A 17,667-nucleotide genomic window follows, 5' to 3' on the forward strand; every position below is an offset into this window, starting at 1 on the left:
CCTGTTCCCTGATTGGCCGTGAGCTGCGTCTGGCCGAATCAGCTTGTGGCATAACAGCGAGGTTCCCCACAACGGCACCGGCGGTTTTAAAAAGTTGCTCTTTTTAGCGGAGCTAATTTGCCGCGCAGCCAGGAGGCGGGAGAGAGGTAAATCCCTGGCAGCCGCGCAGTGAGCGCCAGAGATGTGGGGAGCGTCCAGGACCCCCGTGGCTTTTAAAGAGGTGACCCCGCGGCTTATGGTGAGTGGATAGTGACCCACTGTCCAGGTAGCCCAAACCTAGCCTAAAGCCTCAAGTTCTTATTTTACTGGCATTGCCTTTAGAAATTATCCCTTCTATCCTACATGCAACAAAGGGATGAAGAAAAGAAAAATGTCCTGTACGAAATCTGTGTGCTCTGGTCACGTGTCTCTGCTGCTGAGGTCTGTGCAGGCAGGAAACCCCGAGAGGCCAGGGGGTCTTGTAGCGGGTATCCCCGGTGACCCAGGGCATGCCTGGTTCTGTCAAACGTGACGCTGTTTTCTGCATGGCCCGGCCCCTGATCTCTGTCTTTCTCTGTCACATCATGAGAAAGCATCGTCGACCGTTCTTGGAGGCATTCCTGGCGCGAATTAAAAACCAGCCTTCACGTGAGACTCGCTGTGGTTTCCAGAAGCCCGTAGCGTGGGATCATCACATGTCTGCAGGCGCCTATCGGACTTATGCCCGCGCTGAACCTTCTCGCCCGCAGGAATTCCGTAACGTGTGGATGAAGGGAGAAGGCGGAGCATCAAGAGGAGGGGGAAGGATTTAATGTAATTGCCCTCCGGCTGTCGGGACGGGGGGGAGGGCAGGGTCAATGAATGAGCGTCTCCGCATAGCCTTGTTGAAGCGCCCCTAGTGTCTTCTGCGTCCTCCCGCACTGGAAGCGGCGGCGGGGCTGCTCTCTTCCCTCGGCAGCAGGGGCCGAGCCGCGTCCCTCCCTGTTCTGCCGGCCTGGCTTGGCCTAGCTCCGGGAGGAGGAGAACAGGGAGGAGGAGCCGCCGCTGGCGCCGGATGCGTGGAGGAAGCGGCTCCGGCTCCCCTGCGCAGCTCCGCCGGCCGCTCACCTGAGCGCGCAGCGGCGGCGGCGGCGGCAGACGGAGAAGCAGGAGAAGGAGGAGTCGGCCGAGCCGCCGCCTGAATCCCGGCCCAGGGGGCGGCGGCGAAGGCGGCCGACAGAGAGGCCATGGCCGGGCCCCCGGGAGCCCAGGCGGCCCGCCGCGCCACCCGCTAGCAGTGCCAGGCGAGGCAGGGGCCCGGGACGAGGCGCGCCGCAGAGGCCTTGCAGAGCCAAGCAGCGGGGCGCTCTCTCAGCCCGGCAAGATGTCCACCCGCACGCCGCTCCCCACAGTCAACGAGCGGGACACCGAGAACGTGAGTGCCGGGACGAGTTTGCTGCCTCGTGCCTGTGCTGGAGTCATTCCTGGCGCCCGACTCCCGGGCGGGTTTACTGGGGGGGGGGGGACGGGTTGTGCTGTCCGTCAGCAGGAAACATGCTGCAAATCAAAAGAGAGAGAGAGAGAGAGAGACCTTCTGCGATGCCACTTTTTGGCACCCGGGTAGCCCCTCCGCCAGGCCTTCCTCTGGGGCGCCTCTCCGCCTGCACTCCAGCCCTGCCCGCTGGGGGATGCTCTCTTTCTCCCTCCTCCCAAAGCCACACCCGGGCCCTTCTTCCTCCCGAGGAGACAGGCGGCCCTTCCTCCTGGCCCTCTCCAAAGCCTCCCGACTCGAGCGCAGCATTTTCTGGCTGGGTGCGTCTCTGCGCCTCCCCCCGCCGCCCCGGTCTGGCTTTGACCAGCAGTTTCCCAAAACCCTTTCTTAGAGTAGACTTTCTGCATCTCTCTGTGTTCCACCCTCCCTTTCCATAGCTATTCTCGTCCCAAAGTTGTCTGTTAAACCCACTCAGGGTTTATATCTTTATTTCCTATGAGAAGTGCTGCTCCGTTCTTCATTGCATGGGGGGCGGGGGCGGGAGTGGGTGTTATGAGGCTGCTTATGCATCCTGTAATGGGCCAGCCCTAGATATTTGCTTGTGACCTCCAAAAACTGTCACTGTCTTTATCCATTAGGGCCGGGGCAGGATCTGCTTTCATTCCTGTTTTGTCCCAGACTCCTCCTCCCTTCTATTTGCTTCTGCTTCTAGCAAACAACTTTCTTTTTCCTCTTGGAGAAGCTTTCTTGGACCTTTTTTTGTTCCTGTGAAGTATCCCAGTGAACTTCCCTTTGTGTGAGGACTGCTGCTAAATGAGAAAACTGAGATAAGAGCAATAGAAATAAAGAGGGGCGGTTACTTTCCACTGGAAGAATGTTATTAGAAAAATACAGGAGGAGAAAAAGGGAATGAGAAGCTTGTAAAGCCAGTATTGAAGACATGAAGTATTTTTAATTACTGTGTTGTGATTCATACATATAAGAGCACATAAAGTGGAAGATATTAGGTGCTGGGAAAGAAAATATTTTGGGATGTCCATTTCACATTGCTAATGGTTGATTTAGTTAAAGGAAAAGAGACTAAGTTCAGAGCAGTGATGTGGGACAGAAAATTTTTCAAAACTAAATGTTCCAATGCTATATTTTTCTATGGAAAATTTTCCACTCCACTTATGTAAATAGAGCTGGTTTACCTACAGATGTCGGAGGATTCTGCTGCAAATCAGTTATGTTACATGGGCTAAATATGCAGTATGAAGCATGGACAAACCTCAGTTTTATACATGTTCTAGGCTTGTATGTGGTGTATTTGTCTTTTTTGGCTAATGTTATTGAAATGTGAATTGGAAACATTCCAGAAAATTTTCCAATGCACATTGTCCCAGAAAACCACATCACTAACTCAGGGAGCTTAATGTTGATATGTGCTTATTCTAGTCAGCAGGTATGATTGATGGGAAGTGAACTATGGATGGGGTGGAAAGGCTCATTTGTAAATATGGTGGTTGAACTGAAGTATGGTAGGTTTTACTGTGTGGTGGTGAGATGGGTTCTGGTATATGCAGCCCACTGGGTTTGGAGGCACAGTCTGTTGTGCTTGCTTTTCCTAGCAATTGTAGACAATATTGGACCAACAGACCTTACAGACCTATCGAAGAGATGGAAAAAGTGCAGAGAAGGGCAACGAGGATGATTGAAGTATTGGAGCACCTTCCTTATGAGGAGAGGCTGCAGCGTTTGGGACTCTTTAGTTTGGAGAGGAGACGTCTGAGAGGGGATATGATTGAAGTCTATAAAATTATGCATGGGGTAGAAAATGTTGACAGAGAGAAATTTTTCTCTTTCTCACAATACTAGAACCAGGGGGCATTCATTGAAAATACGGGGGGGGGGGGGGGATTAGAACTAATAAAAGGAAACACTTCTTCACACAACGTGTGATTGGTGTTTGGAATATGCTGCCACAGGAGGTGGTGATGGCCACTAACCTGGATAGCTTTAAAAAGGGCTTGGACAGATTTATGGAGGAGAAGTCGATCTATGGCAGGGGTAGGGAACCTGCGGCTCTCCAGATGTTCAGGAACTACAATTCCCATCAGCCTCTGTCAGCATGGCCAATTGGCCATGCTGGTAGGGGCTGATGGGAATTGTAGTTCCTGAACATCTGGAGAGCTGCAGGTTCCCTACCCCTGATCTATGGCTACCAATCTTGATCCTCCTTGATCCGAGATTGCAAATGCCTTAGCAGACCAGGTGCTCAGGAGCAACAGCTGCAGAAGGCCATTGCTTTCACATCCTGCACATGAGCTCCCAAAGGCACCTGGTGGGCCACTGCGAGTAGCAGCGTGCTGGATTAGATGGACTCTGGTCTGATCCAGCAGGCTAGTTCTTATATTCTTACATGGGAATGTTGTGTCATTGTATGTACCAAGCCCTATAGAAAAACTCTTGTTTTGAGGGTTTGGTTTGATGTGAAAGTGTGCTGTGGGGCCAGGGAAAGAACGATCGGAAGGAGAAACATCTCATGTCATGAAACAAAGCTCTGCTTCCTATAGTCCAGTATTCCTTTTTTGGACCTTCTGACCAGTGTAAACTTCTTGTGAAGTCTCCTTTTTACTGGAGACTTAATATATAGTTAATCCTGATGATTCTGCAACAGTTTCTCCTGGTTTAATTAATAGTTTCAGATGTATGACTACTGTAGTGTAAAAGAAAATACCTTCCTTCCCAATAAACATTACCTTTCCCCTTGAGGATGTACTGGCTACAGAAGGCATGGCTGCATCCCTTTTCTTTTAAGGAATCTGGTGTTATTTCTGGGTTGTGACCTACTAATCTTTGAATGAGTTGATTTTGTTTTGTTACTCTTGCCATTTTACTAGTCAAGTTATCCTTTTTCTCAGTAGATGTATTATACATGCTTAGAGCCACTTGTTTCATGAATGCCTCAGTTACCTGGAGGATTACAGGTCAGGAGTGGAGGACATAGCTGTCTTAATGCTCCCCCACATCAATCTTTTCTTATATTTTCAGAATGAGTCAGCAGGTGGTAAAATTACCAATTAGGGTGAAGCACTTGTTACAAAAGAGTGTTTTCTCTTCATGGTTACTTGTAATGGGTGCTGTTCTCTGGTCTTCTGTTTTTATACTTATGCTATATCATTTCCCAATGGGTTTTGATATTTGTAAGACCTCTAAAATGGGGATGTTTTATCTCTTATTAGGTCTGTAGTTCCTGCCTACTGCTGCAACTTCTTCAAGGAAGAGTGAAGAAGAGTTGTTTCTTTATCCACAGTGTTCTTAAAGATAACAGCATCCCTTCCAAAGGCAACATCTGTTATTCTTGAGAGGGGATAGTATAGTGCTAAGATTACCATTGTGCTATGATTTTTTTAAAATTTTCAGTCAAGATTGAAAGTATGGTTCATGTCACAAAAAGGGGCTCCTCCCCTTTTGGCTTGTCATATTTTGACATTATTTCCTTGACAAATGGCATTTGGTTGGCTCGATTTCACAGTTTGGCAGATGAGTTTGTTTCTTCTGTTCTGTGAATAGATGATAGTAAAATAGAGCAGCTGTCTGAAGAAGACCATGGGATAGATGAGGGTCAATAAACTGAAACTCAATCCAGATAAGATTAAAGTGCTGTTAGTCAATGATTGGACCACTGAAGAACTGAGGAGTCCTTGAACACCTGATAAAGGAACAGGTTTGTGACTTAGAAGTGCTGCTGGTGGGAATATGAATTTCATTTTTAAAAGCAGCCATTCAAACATAATTCACTTTGCTGGAAAGGACTTCATGCACAGGGAAAGAGACCAGTCCTGCAGATTCTCTAATTGCTCTGTTGGCTCCCGTTAACAGATTCCCCTGCTCATTTGGCCTTATGGTTAGATGTTTGCAGAATCATATAATGGTAGATTAATAACTGTTTGATCTTTTAAATATTTAACAGATTAGACTTCTACCTGTTGGATTTCAGCTTGTGGCTGGAAGCTCAGATCACCTCTGTGGTACCTAATTCATTCGAGTAGCATTGATTGGTATGATGGCTGTAGTCCTTCCTCAGAAAGTGTTGTCTGCCCATGGAAACACATATTTTGATCTTATCCAGGTGGCATTACTGTAATGTGCTTTACATGAGAGTATTTCGATACTTCAGTTGCTTTGAAATGTGGTGCTAGGCTACTGCCATGTACTGGGTTCAGCTACATGTGCTGCCCATCTGTTTCCGGCCGCAGTTAACAGTACTGGTTTGTACCTTGGGCATATGTAAAGTGCCACCTAATCACAGCCAACCTACAGCAACCCTAGCGGGGCTTTCGAGGCAAGTGAGACACAGAGGTGGTTTGCCATTGCTTTGCTATGCAGAGTCCTTCTTGGTAGTCTCCCTTCCAAATACTGACTGTTCTGCCCCCCAAGTGAATCTGTTTGAGGTGCCCTGTACTTGGCTAGGACAGAATAGGGGAGACACAAGCCAGGTTCAACTGTTCTTACAATAGGTTTATTACTGGAGAGAAACAAGACCCTAACTGCTCCCTTGAGTCTGTCTAAATCAGAGTACTTGCTTGTCTTGAGCAGGTTTGAAGCTGTAGACTGTGTCTTCTCTTGGTTGCTTTCAAGAAAGTCCACTGTGTCTTGCTTCCTTTCAGTTCTTTCAGTCTTTTTCTAGTTTTAACTGCTGTTAACTTGACTTGTACTCTATGGACCACCATATACCGGTAATATATGGATGTCACAAATATTCCAGTTTCCAATTACCCTTAACAACTCTCTCAGACAGACTGACTAAAACTTAAACAGGGGATTGCTGGGTAAAGAAAGGAAACTGCCTATTGGGAAATGTCTTAAAGGGGCAGGGGCTAACTAAAATACCCTCCCATAGAAGACTTAACAAAGAACTAAAACCATGCTAACTATGGGGAAACTAAAGCTTAATGGGGAAATAACAAAAGCCTCCTCCCATATTGTCTGGCCCACCAGTTAATATCCTCTTGTCAAGTCCTGCTCTTGCTTGCCGAAATGAGTCAGGGCTTTTTCAGGTCTGGGATCTAATCTTTGCAGTACCCTCCCCCAGAATGCACACCTGATGCTTACTTTTCTCTTCTTTCCACGCCTAGCCAAAACTTTTCTTTGGATTTTAACTGAGGGTTTCATTTTCTATACCTGTTTTTGTGGTCTGCTTCTAGCCTGATTCTTTTATGAATAGCATTTTAGGCTGTTTTAATATTTTATGCTGGTTTTTTGTAAGCCGCCCCAAGCAGATCTCTGGAGCAGCATCATACATGTTCTAAATAATTAAAAGTGCATCTTGTTTGCATGCTCAGGTAAAGCTAATAGAAACTTGAAGAAGTTTAATTTTACTTTCATACTGTAAAGTAGACTTTTGGAATCCTAGAAATAATTTAGAATATGGTTATGGTAGCATAAATGGACACTGAGCCTCCTGTGGATATTTCTGAATGGGAAAATAGTAGCAATCTGTAGTCCTCAATACTTGCATCTTTCATTGAAGGAAGATTGTGAGGATTGCAATGTGAAGATTGCTAAGAAAAAACAGTGTTGTAAATACAGAAGTACAGAACAGAAGCAACTAACTAGTGGTTTGAAAAATGATCTGAAGAGATTTTTAAAGATGGGATTAGCTTTTCTTCCCGCCATATGAACAAGCTGGTTCCAAATTTTATTTTACTTCCTTTATATGCTGTCTTTCTCCCCAGTGGGGACTCCAAGTGTCTTGTGCCATTATCTTGAACCTGGGATTCTTAGAATCATGACGTTGGAATAGACCCCAAGGGCCATCAAGTCCAACACCCTGCAATGCAGGAACACATAATCCGAGCACTCCTGACTGATGGCCATCCAGCCTCTGCTTAAAAACCTCCAAAGAAGGAGACTCCACCACACTCCGAGGTAGTTCATTCTACTGTTGAACAGCCCTTACTGTCAGGAAGTTTTTCCTGATGTTTAAGTGGCATCTCTTTTCCTTCACCTTGAACCCATTACTCTTGGTTCTAGTCTCCGGAGCAGCAGAAAACAAGCTTGCTCCCTCATTCACATGATGTAAACATGTCTATCATGTCACCTCTTAACTTTCTCTTCACCAAACTAAATATTCCCAACTCCCTAAGTCTCTCCTAGGGCATGGATTCCAGACCCTTTACCATTTTGGTTGCCCTCCTCTGGACCCATTCCAGCTTGTCAATATCCTTCTTGAATTGCAGTGCCCAGAACGGTACACAGTTTTCCAGGTGAGGTCTAACCAATGCAGAATAGAGAGATACAGTTACATCCCTTGGTCTAGACACTATACTCCTATTGATACAGCCCGAAATTGCATTGGCTTTCTTGGCTGCTACATCACACTGCTGACTCATGTTCAGTTTCTGGTCTACTAAGACTCCCAGATACCTTTCGTATGTAGTGTTGTCAAGCCAGGTGTCACCCATCCTATGGGTGCATTTCATTTTTTCTGCCTAAGTGTAATATCTTACATTTATCTCTGTTGAAGTTCATTTTTTTAGCTTTGACACAACTCTCTAATCTGTCCAGGTCATTTTGAATTCTGACTCTGTCCTCTGGGGTATTAGCTACCCCTCCTATTTTGGTGTCATCTGCAAATTTGATTAGCATACCTTCTATTCCATCATCCAAGTCGTTGGTAAAAATATTGAATAACCCTGGCCCCAGGAGAGAACCCTGTGGCACCCCACTAGTCACTTCTCTCCACAATGAAGATGAGCAATTGATGAGCACCCTTTGAGTTCGGTCCAGCAACCAATTATAAATTCATCTAATAGTAGCATGATCTAGTCCACGTTTCACTAGCTTACTTGCAAGAATATTATGGAGCACCTTGTCAAAAGCTTTACTAAAATCAAGGTATGCATTCCCTTCGTCTACCAAGCTTGTCACTCTTATATATAAAAAAGAGATGACTTGTTTTCCAGAAGCCCATCCTGACTTTTTGTTATCACAGTATTCTAAGTGCGGACAGACCGTCTGTTCTGTGATCTGCTCCAGAATCTTCCTTGGTATTGATATCAAGCTGACTAGATTGTAATTATTAAGGTCCTCCTCTTTCCCCTTTTTGAAGATGGAGATAACATTAGTCCTCCTCCAGTCCACTGGGACTTCTCCTCCAGGAGTTCTCAAAGATTATAGCAAGTGGTTCTGAGATTACTTCTGCCAGTTCTTTTAATACCCTGGGATGTAGTTCATCAGTTCCTGGAGATTTGAATTCGTTTAAAGTAGCCAGGTGTTCCTGCACTAACTCTTTGTTTATTCTGGGCTGAATTTCTCCTACTGTATCTTCTGTTTCATTTTTCCCTGGATGAGTGCCGTTTCCTTTTTTGGAAAAGACTGAGGCAAATAAAGTGTTGAGTAGTTCTGCCTTTTCTCCATCCTCTGTTAGCCTTTTCCCATCTTCTCCATGCAGTGATTCTGTCCTATCTTTTTTCTTCCCTTGGTATGGACATAACCAAAAAAGCCTTTTTTGTTGTTTTTAACCTCTCTGGCAAGCCTCAGCTCATTGTGAGCATAAACTTTTCTGACTTTTTCCCTACACATCCTGGCTATTTGTTTGAATTCCTCTTTGGTAATTTCCCCCCTTTTCTATTTCTTGTACATGTCCTTTTTAAATCTTAGCTCAGTTGAAAGTTCTTATACAGCTATCCTGGTTTCCTTAGACACCTCTCATTTTTCCTTCTCTTTGGAACTATTTGAAATTGTGCCTTCAAGATCTCTCTTTTAAGAAATTCCCAGCTATCATGCACTTCCTTCTCTTTTAGTGTGTTTGACCACGGGATCGCGCCCAGTAGATTCCTAAACTTACTGAAATCTGCTTTCTTAAAATCTAGAATGTGTGTATGACTACGCTTAGCATCCCCTTTTTACTGTATAACAAATTCCAGGAGAACATGATCACTCCCAGCTAAGGATCCTACTACTTGCACTCCACTAATCAGGTTGTCATTATTGGTTAGGAGCAGATCTAAAATATTGGTTCCCCTTGTTGCTTCTTCCACCTTCTGGATCAGTGGTTCTCAACCTTCCTAATGCCACGACCCTTTAATACAGTTCCTCATGTTGTGGTGACCCCAACCATAAAATTGGTATATATAAAATATAAAAAGACCATTTTCTGATGGTCTTAGGCGACCCCTGTGAAAGGGTCATTTGACACCCAAAGGGGTCGCGACCCACAGGTTGAGAACCGCTGTTCTGGATGATGAGGTGATCCTAGTCTTAGATCCTAGTCCAACAGAAATACTTTTGTATTCTGCTACCGCAAGGTATGGGTTTGAGCTTGGATTATATGAGCAGTGTGGTTGTAACTCCATTGCCCTCTGAAAGTGGGAAATCATATTGGAAGGACTGAGGTTGAGACTTGATTCACTTTTTAAAGCCACCTCTTAAAAAACTTGTTTAAATCAGCTAACAAGGTTGTATATTAATTAATTAATTTAAATAAATAAATCTCAGCAGTTTTAAAAGAAAATTTGTTTAAAAAATTGACAATGTTCCCAATATACTTAATATATACAACAGATACCAATAAATATACCGTAGAAAGTGCCATACTAACAGAGCAGATTTTAAACATTTTCTTCCTAAAACTCACACTTTGTGGGCTAAAATTTGAACCAGGTATCTAAATTTACAAGCTACAGAGTGATGACAAATCCAGCTATCTAAAAAAATATAGTACATGATATGGATTTGGAAATGGTTGTAAATCTGCTGACTGAAGCAAAAACGTATAGTGATAAATTGGAAAAATGAAAAAGCATTAACAATATCATAATGATTTAATAAGATCTGGAAAATAATTTTGATCAAATGAACATACTATGCACATGGTTGAATTTTGGGGTGATCAAATTCTATGAATGATTGTTTATCTTTTTATGTACTGGAACTCCAAATTATAAAATCGAATATTTCATATTTATTTTCAGCATACTATGATATGTAATTAATTTATAAAAGGGGTTTGTGGTTTTAAGTGCTTATTATCTATTTAATAAATGGTATATATAGAAATACAAGTTAAAATAATGTAACAATAAAATCATGACTACCTAAGTACCCAAAAGGGACATAAAATCAGCATAAATATAGTGCAGCATAAAAACAACCAGCAGCATAAAGCATTAATAAAACAGTTTTGCAGAGAACTTAAGTATGAGTCACAAAAAGCCCTTGAGCGTAGAGATGTACAATTTCCAGAAATTTTAAAGATGGATGTAGTGAAACACCTTACATAACAGGAGTTCACAGCCCAGTGGGACAATAGTTGTGTTTGCTGTCTGTACAGATTTACAGTGTAATCCAAAGGTGGGGGGGCGCGCACTGTTGTGTGTGGGGAGAAGCCACGGTGCCAACGCTCTTCTGGTTCAGAACCTCACACCGGCACTGAAGGGGGTGTTTCCAGGGGTAGATCCTGCTTTAGTCAGCTATCTTAACCCTTTCAAATCAGAAACCCCTCCGTTTGCCAGTGCACACTTACACCGGTAAAATCAGTGGTTCAGCCCCATAGTGCTGCATAGGCCATTTGCATGGGCTGCATCTCTTGTTGCTTGCTGGCCACAGCACAGCAAGCCTCTTCAGAGGTGGTGCCAGCTCACTACCCCTACCCCGCCCCCCTAGGATTGCACTGTCTTAGTCTACAAAGTGTTTTTGCTGACTGGCAGAGGGAAAGAGAAAAGAAGTGAAAGTTTGAATCACATTTCTCTTTCAGTGCCATAGAAATACAGCTGATCTTAGCCAGAAGAGCACAACAAACAGGCAACCTCACAGTCCACTCATAGTCATATTTAAAGCTATAGCTTCAGAGGATAAACAAGAATCGTACTTCTGTTTGGGACAGGGGAAAAGAGGGTCTGCAAAGAGGAGGGGCAGAAGGGGTGATCCTAAATCCCTGGGCATGAGTAAAAGAGGCCATTTATCTTGAGGGGCTTTGTCCATTTTCTCTTGGCCACTTCACATCTGAATTCTTATTGTCTCCAGGAGGCAGCCATGACCCCATGCTGCTGAATTAAAAAAGGGACGAAACTGGATGATTTCTGAGTTTTTGCAGCTTCAAGTATTAAACGGCCTATCCTTATTTATCATTGCTAGGGAATAATAAGATACATGGGCAGAGAATTGTACTGATCACCTTTTCATTGACCCTTGTTCAGTTTATTGTGTTCTCAGAGGATGAATGCACTTTTATTTTCTTAATCCATTTTCTTTCATTTTAAATGCTGTTAGTTTGATCCCTGAGACCCATGTTATGTCCTTGTTCAATCCACACAAACCAAAATGGGAGAGAGAAGGGAATGTGCAGCAGTTAACCCTGCCTTGCTAGAGTGTCCTACCAGACACTTCTCAGAAACCAGAGAGGGTAACAGGGGAGATGTCACTACCAAGGGTAGCCTTTACATTGTGTGGCAGAGGGAACCTACATGTCAGTCCATATGGTGAGAATTCCCTGGAACTAATGACTTGCTTGTGACTACAATACCCAGAAAGGGAGGCCAAGATACCTAGAGTGGAGTGAGGGGGCCAGATAGACACAGGATCTGGGAAGTCTGAATAATTTCCTTTTTCCCACAAGGACATAAAAAGGTGCTTTCACTGGGATTTTTTTTTTCCTCTTTGGGGTAAGGCCTTGTAATTTTGGAGAAAACAGAAATATATGTGACAGTCATTTTGCTTTCAAATCTAAACCTATTTTGCTAATTAATAACAAAGAGCATTTATCAGGTGACACAGCTGGCCCATTTCCTGAGTTCTCACTCTTCAAATGCCATCCAGATTTGAAAATGACAAAAGCTGTATTCTTCTTAATACTTCCGTTGTCGGCATGGGTATCCTGAGATCAGTGTTGGATTTACCTATGGGTTTGGCAGACTGAAGCCTAGGGCTTCAAAATCTAGCTGGCCTCTGGCCAAGGTGTGTAGTTTTTTTGATGCAATTTCTTTTTTGATGCCTTTCTTGCACATGCTGTCATAATGCACTGTAGTCTCTAAACAACCGTTGAGTAACTTTCCCTGCACTCCATTTCAGAATAATACTGTTTAATAATAATACTGTTTAATACTATTTAACAATAACATCATATGTCCTTTAGAGGAGGAATTGTGAATTGTGGAATTTTAAACACTCTTCCATCTTTCGTTAGTTGTGAGGGTGGGGGATTGGGAGGGGCCTCACAAGTGGAAGAGCCAGGGCCCCTGTTCTTCTAAATCCTGCACTGCCTGGGATAATGGGGCAAGATGACTTGAGAAGGTAGCTGGGGAGGACAGTGGCTTAATTCCTGGTTATGTAACACTCCTATGACCGTGGCTGAATTCATTGGGGTGGGATGGAATGGACCCTCTAGAAGAGACCAGCCGCTAGTATGGAAACTGTATAAAGGAGCCTCTTTTTCTTACTAGGTACCTTTATTCATTAAAGGTTTAGCTGGGTTACAGATGCTGGGTGTACATATAGTAAATATCCTAAATACTGAATAATACTGAATTTTAAATTCCTTGCTACAGAAGTAATTTTTAGATGTGCTAATACAAGATGTTTAGTTTCATTTGTAAAGCTTTCATCGCTATTTATAGTGGAATCTTTGTGGGTGTGGGTTGTAAGACTGTTTGAAACGCAGGACTGTGGGTTCATGACATTTTGTGGTAAGGTTCTAGGAGTTTTACTTGTGATAGTTTTCTGATGCTTCATGCTTCCAGGTTGGAAGTAACAGGTGACAGTTGAGCCATGTGGCTGCATTAAGTCTTCACTTGGTATTGCCAGAGCATTTGGATGCTTTCCCCCCTTATTTATAACCTTTTCTACAAGAACAGAGAGCTTTTTTTGGTGGAAGCATTTCTTATTGTGATGAATTGTAGGTTACTGTAATTTGAATGCTGTAGAATAGTGTTCTGGCAGAAAAGGCAGTTTTCTTCTTTAATGCTGTTTTGTGATTGTGTCTTATGGTTATTCCAAGAAGTGGTGGATGCATGAGGGTTATTTGAAATTAAGAAAATCCCAGGTTTTTCAGTGTCTCAAGGTCCCTTCAGAAAAGGTCAGTATATTGAGAAGCCATTTTATATACAGCTTTTTTTCATGGTTTTGAACAAAGCGTAATTGAAAGAGTGAGAATGAAGCAAATTGGTTTTATCCTGTACATTGGAGTGAGTTTGAATGATTGCCTCTATTCAGTATGTGTAAGGCAGGCTGTAGTGCTGCCCAGATGGGGGAACTTATAGAGGAATGTCAGAACCTTGAGAAAAGACAATTAGTGTGGAAGAGTAGAAAAATATACAGTGTTCTGAGTGAAGCTAATTCATTTGACATGCATTTTTTTAAGTTTGTATAAATTTAAATATGTCTAGAAAAACTGCTGTCACCCTTTCTGAGCTCATAGGATACTGTTGGAAAGAAATCTAATAAATAAAGTTGCTTTATGTTAAGTTAAATGCAGTGGATGAGAACAATCTCTACTGTGTTATATCTCTCAAGGTAATAAAAAGGCAGCATGAGCATTTATTTTGAAGTGTGCATAAATCAAGAATGACTATGGATATGAAAATAATTTTCTTTTAAAGAAAGGTGTTCAGGCATTGACAAATCACTGCAAAACATGCCTTCATTGCATGATTGCAGCTGTTGGAAGTTTTGTTTTAAATTACTTCTGGAAGATCTGTCAGTATTGTTGCTGTCTCCTTGAATGTCTGAAAGTGAAATTTTGGACTGCTATGTACTAGGAAACTACTGTTGCAGGAATAGTTTGAATAGAGGGCTGTTTTCAAATAATGCATTTTCCATTGTTACAAAGGTGTGAGATACCCACTAACTCTCTGTTTGAGGACAAATTTTTAAAAGGTTTAAAATCATCCATACTGAAGGGGCCTTTTAGACAATATTTGTATTTTATTATATAGATTCAGGTTCCTTTTCTCATTAAGATTCAAGTCACAGAATCCCCTTTGGGGAGGGGCCATGGTTCAGTGGTAGAGCATCTGCTTGGCATGAAGAACGTCTCAGGTTCAGTCCCCAGCAACGCCAATGAAGAAGAAGAAGAAGAGTTTGGATTTATATCCCCCCTTTCTCTCCTGCAGGCGACTCAAAGGGGCTTACAATCTCCTTTCCCTTCCCCCCTCACAACAAACACCCTGTGAGGCGGGTAGGGCTGAGAGAGCTCCGAGAAGCTGCGACTAGCCCAAGGTCACCCAGCTGGCGTGCGTGGGAGTGTACAGGCTAATCTGAATTCCCCAGATAAGCCTCCACAGCTCAGGCAGCAGAGCTGTGAATCAAACCCGGTTCCTCCAGATTAGATACACGAGCTCTTAACCTCCTACGCCACTGCTAAAAGAATCAGGCCAGAGGTAATATGAAAGGTCTCTTCCTGAGACCTGGGAGAACCATTGCAAGTCTGAGTAGACACTACTCATTTGAATAGACCAATTGGTCTGATTCAGTAAAAGGCAGCTTCATGTGTTTTATCTTTTAGCAACTCCACCATCTATGGTCCATTTCGCACAGCACAAAAAAAGGCGTCTGTGGGACATCTTCAAGAGAGGCGATTGCTTCTTTGCACTCTACACACCCAAAATAAGACCTCAGGGGGAAGTCTTAAAAAGTGGTGGCTGTTGGTTCCATACAGCAAAGATGTCAGAGGAGAAAAGAGGCTTTTTCCCACTCGGCCGTTTCGCTCTCTGGTCAGTTTCACTTTCCGCTTGTACCCCACATTTTGTGTGCAGGTGAAAGGATTCTCCTTGCCTCCATTTACTGAAGATTGCCCCAGGACGTTTGTTTTGCAGGCTCCGATCCTGGGCACATATTCAGCCTGAAAAGTAGAAAGTTGTACTCATCTCTTCCGCCCTAGGTGGCAGACCTGTCCTTCGCAGTCTCAATGCTTTTCAATGGAAGTCCTCTGAGCGGCTGAGATTCTCTTATGCATGTTGCCATGTCTTCGAAGATAGCTCATCCAAAATTAAAAAGAGGAAAATTATATATTGCTGGAGTTGGCAGGAAGAGCTGAGTACAACTATATACTTTTGGGACTGAAAGGTGCCCAGGATCGGAGCCTGCAGGACAAACATTCTGGCGCAACCTTCAGCAAATGGAGGCAAGGAGAATCCCTTCACCAGCACATAAACTGTTGGATACAAATGGAGAGTGAAACTGACCAGTGTGTGAAATAGCCTTTCTTTGTGTGCAGTGGTATCCAAAACCAGCTTCTTGCGGACTGAGATCTTCTAAGTTATGGATTTAAAAAACCTATTTGTACATATCTAATCTAAGTTGATTTGGTTTTATTTGCTACAATTTGGTTATTCTGCACTTTGGATTTTTTATTGGTGTGTATTAAATGTAATTTTCTCTTGCCTTGAAAATTATTGTATTGAAAAGTAAACTAGAAGTCTTTGAAATAATATACTATATGTTGTCCTCTTATAAAACTATGTGGTCAGCATCATGACAAAGTTATGAATAGACAATAAAGTACTTGGGCCTCTTTTTGCTATTTTATGGTACACATCAGAGGCACATCTGGGATTTGCAAACCAGACTTGATGCCATCTGTCTACTGCTTAGTAAAGAAATGACAGAAGAACCTCACACAGACTAGATCTCTGTGATGTCTGGTGTGCTCAAAAGGCCCCTGTGATAATTTAGCAGGTTGAGGAGGAAGATGAAGAAATAGCAGGTGGGCTTTCACCAGAAAGCAGGAGGTGCTGTGGAACCAGGCTCTGGGACCCAACCATTTATTTTGTGAGCTGTTTTTGATTAAACCATAAACAAGTTATCTTGCCTCTTCGAGTTTATTGACAATCCAAATCCTTTAAAGGACCTCTCCCTCAGGCAAAACAGCCTCTGGCAAAACATGAAGAAGTGCAGTTGATGATGGAAACAAGCTGTGATAGTACATATAGCAAAGGTATACCTCAGAACTCCCCTCTGATCATCACTTCAGCAGAGGATTAGCCACCTGATAGCACAGGAAGGCATCAAGCCTGCACATGAAGCTTCCTTCTACTAGTCAGACCCTTGGTCTATCAAGGTCAGACCAGTTCTTCTGCAGTACACTTACTGTCCCTGCTCCCCTCCAGACTGAGCATGTTACAAGTTTGTTTGGTAGCTTTGGCTAATATTGAGGGATACTGCATTCTCAGTGTGTTTTCTGCAATAATAGGAATTGGAATGTGCCTGTAATGTAACAACATTCCTGTTGGCAGCAGGGGATAGGACTTGCAATAATGGATACAAATTACAGATGGAAAGTTACCAGCTAGATATTAAGATTTTAAAATCAGTAATAGTTCAGTAAGAGCAGTGGAAGCAGCTCCTTAGGGAGCTCCTGCTCTCTGACAGTCTTCAAGCAACAGTCGGACGAACACTGCATTGAGCAAGGGGTTGAGCTAGATGGCCTGCATGACCCCTTTCTGATTCTATCCATGTTAGTCACAGTTTTTCCCAGCTCATGGATTGTGGATTGTGAAGCACCTGGAAGTGGGTTGCAAGCCAACCCTCCATAATTTTATTCATTTATTTTATACTCCATTCTTCCCTGGCAGGGCCAGGCTCAGGGCAGCTTACATTGTGAACACGATAAATAAATAGATATATAAGATTAAAGCATGTTACTAAAACAATAAAACCTAAATCTAATCACCATACAGAATGAAGCCCTATCACCATTATGGGGAGGGTGGACCAGAACAAAGGCGATAGGGAAGACTACCCAAGGGATGGAAATATGATCAGTCCAAAGGAAAGAAAACAGAGAACAAAAGAGGGGAAGAAAAGGGAGGCCAGCTACCTGTAATACTGTCCCTGCCCTGTTCTGCCTGGCAGAAATAATGACTTTTTCTGTCCGTTGCATGTTTCTCTTTTCTTCCTCTTTGCCAATTTCTTATACTCTTACATCCTGCTTTGCCACCCTTCTTTTCAAGCCTATTGTTTGGCCTTTGATAGAGCCAGGCCTAGGATAGAGCTCCAGATTTGCACATTCCTGGCGATTTTGTGGTGGAATCTGAGGAGGGCAGGGTCTGGGGAGGAAAGAAGCTTCAGCAGGACATAATGCCATAGAGTCCACCCTTTAAAGCAGCCATTATCTCCAGGGAGACAGAACTCTGTGGACTGGAGTTCAGTGGTAATTCTGGGGGATCTCCAGGTCCCACCTGGAGGTTGGCAATCCTAGACCTGGTACAGCCTCTGGGTGACTTGATACCACCTGA

General features: G+C 43.4%; 1 protein-coding gene across 5 annotated transcripts in view; it reads left to right on the plus strand.

The window, feature by feature from the left end:
- Positions 1 to 1,013: 1,013 nt before the first annotated feature.
- The window catches only part of MARK1 (microtubule affinity regulating kinase 1), an 80,811-nt gene continuing 64,157 nt past the window's right edge, over positions 1,014 to 17,667 (plus strand). Inside the window, exon 1 of one of the 5 annotated variants that reach the window (XM_048498470.1) lies at positions 1,014 to 1,393. In XM_048498470.1, coding sequence (XP_048354427.1) covers positions 1,343 to 1,393 — 51 coding nt within the window. In that variant the 5' untranslated portion in view covers positions 1,014 to 1,342. The remainder of the gene's footprint in view (positions 1,394 to 17,667) is intronic. The other 4 variants (XM_048498557.1, XM_048498309.1, XM_048498644.1 and 1 more) reach the window with 4 other exon arrangements.

This window comes from Sphaerodactylus townsendi, linkage group LG01, assembly GCF_021028975.2.
Source record: "Sphaerodactylus townsendi isolate TG3544 linkage group LG01, MPM_Stown_v2.3, whole genome shotgun sequence".
NCBI lineage: Eukaryota > Metazoa > Chordata > Lepidosauria > Squamata > Sphaerodactylidae > Sphaerodactylus > Sphaerodactylus townsendi.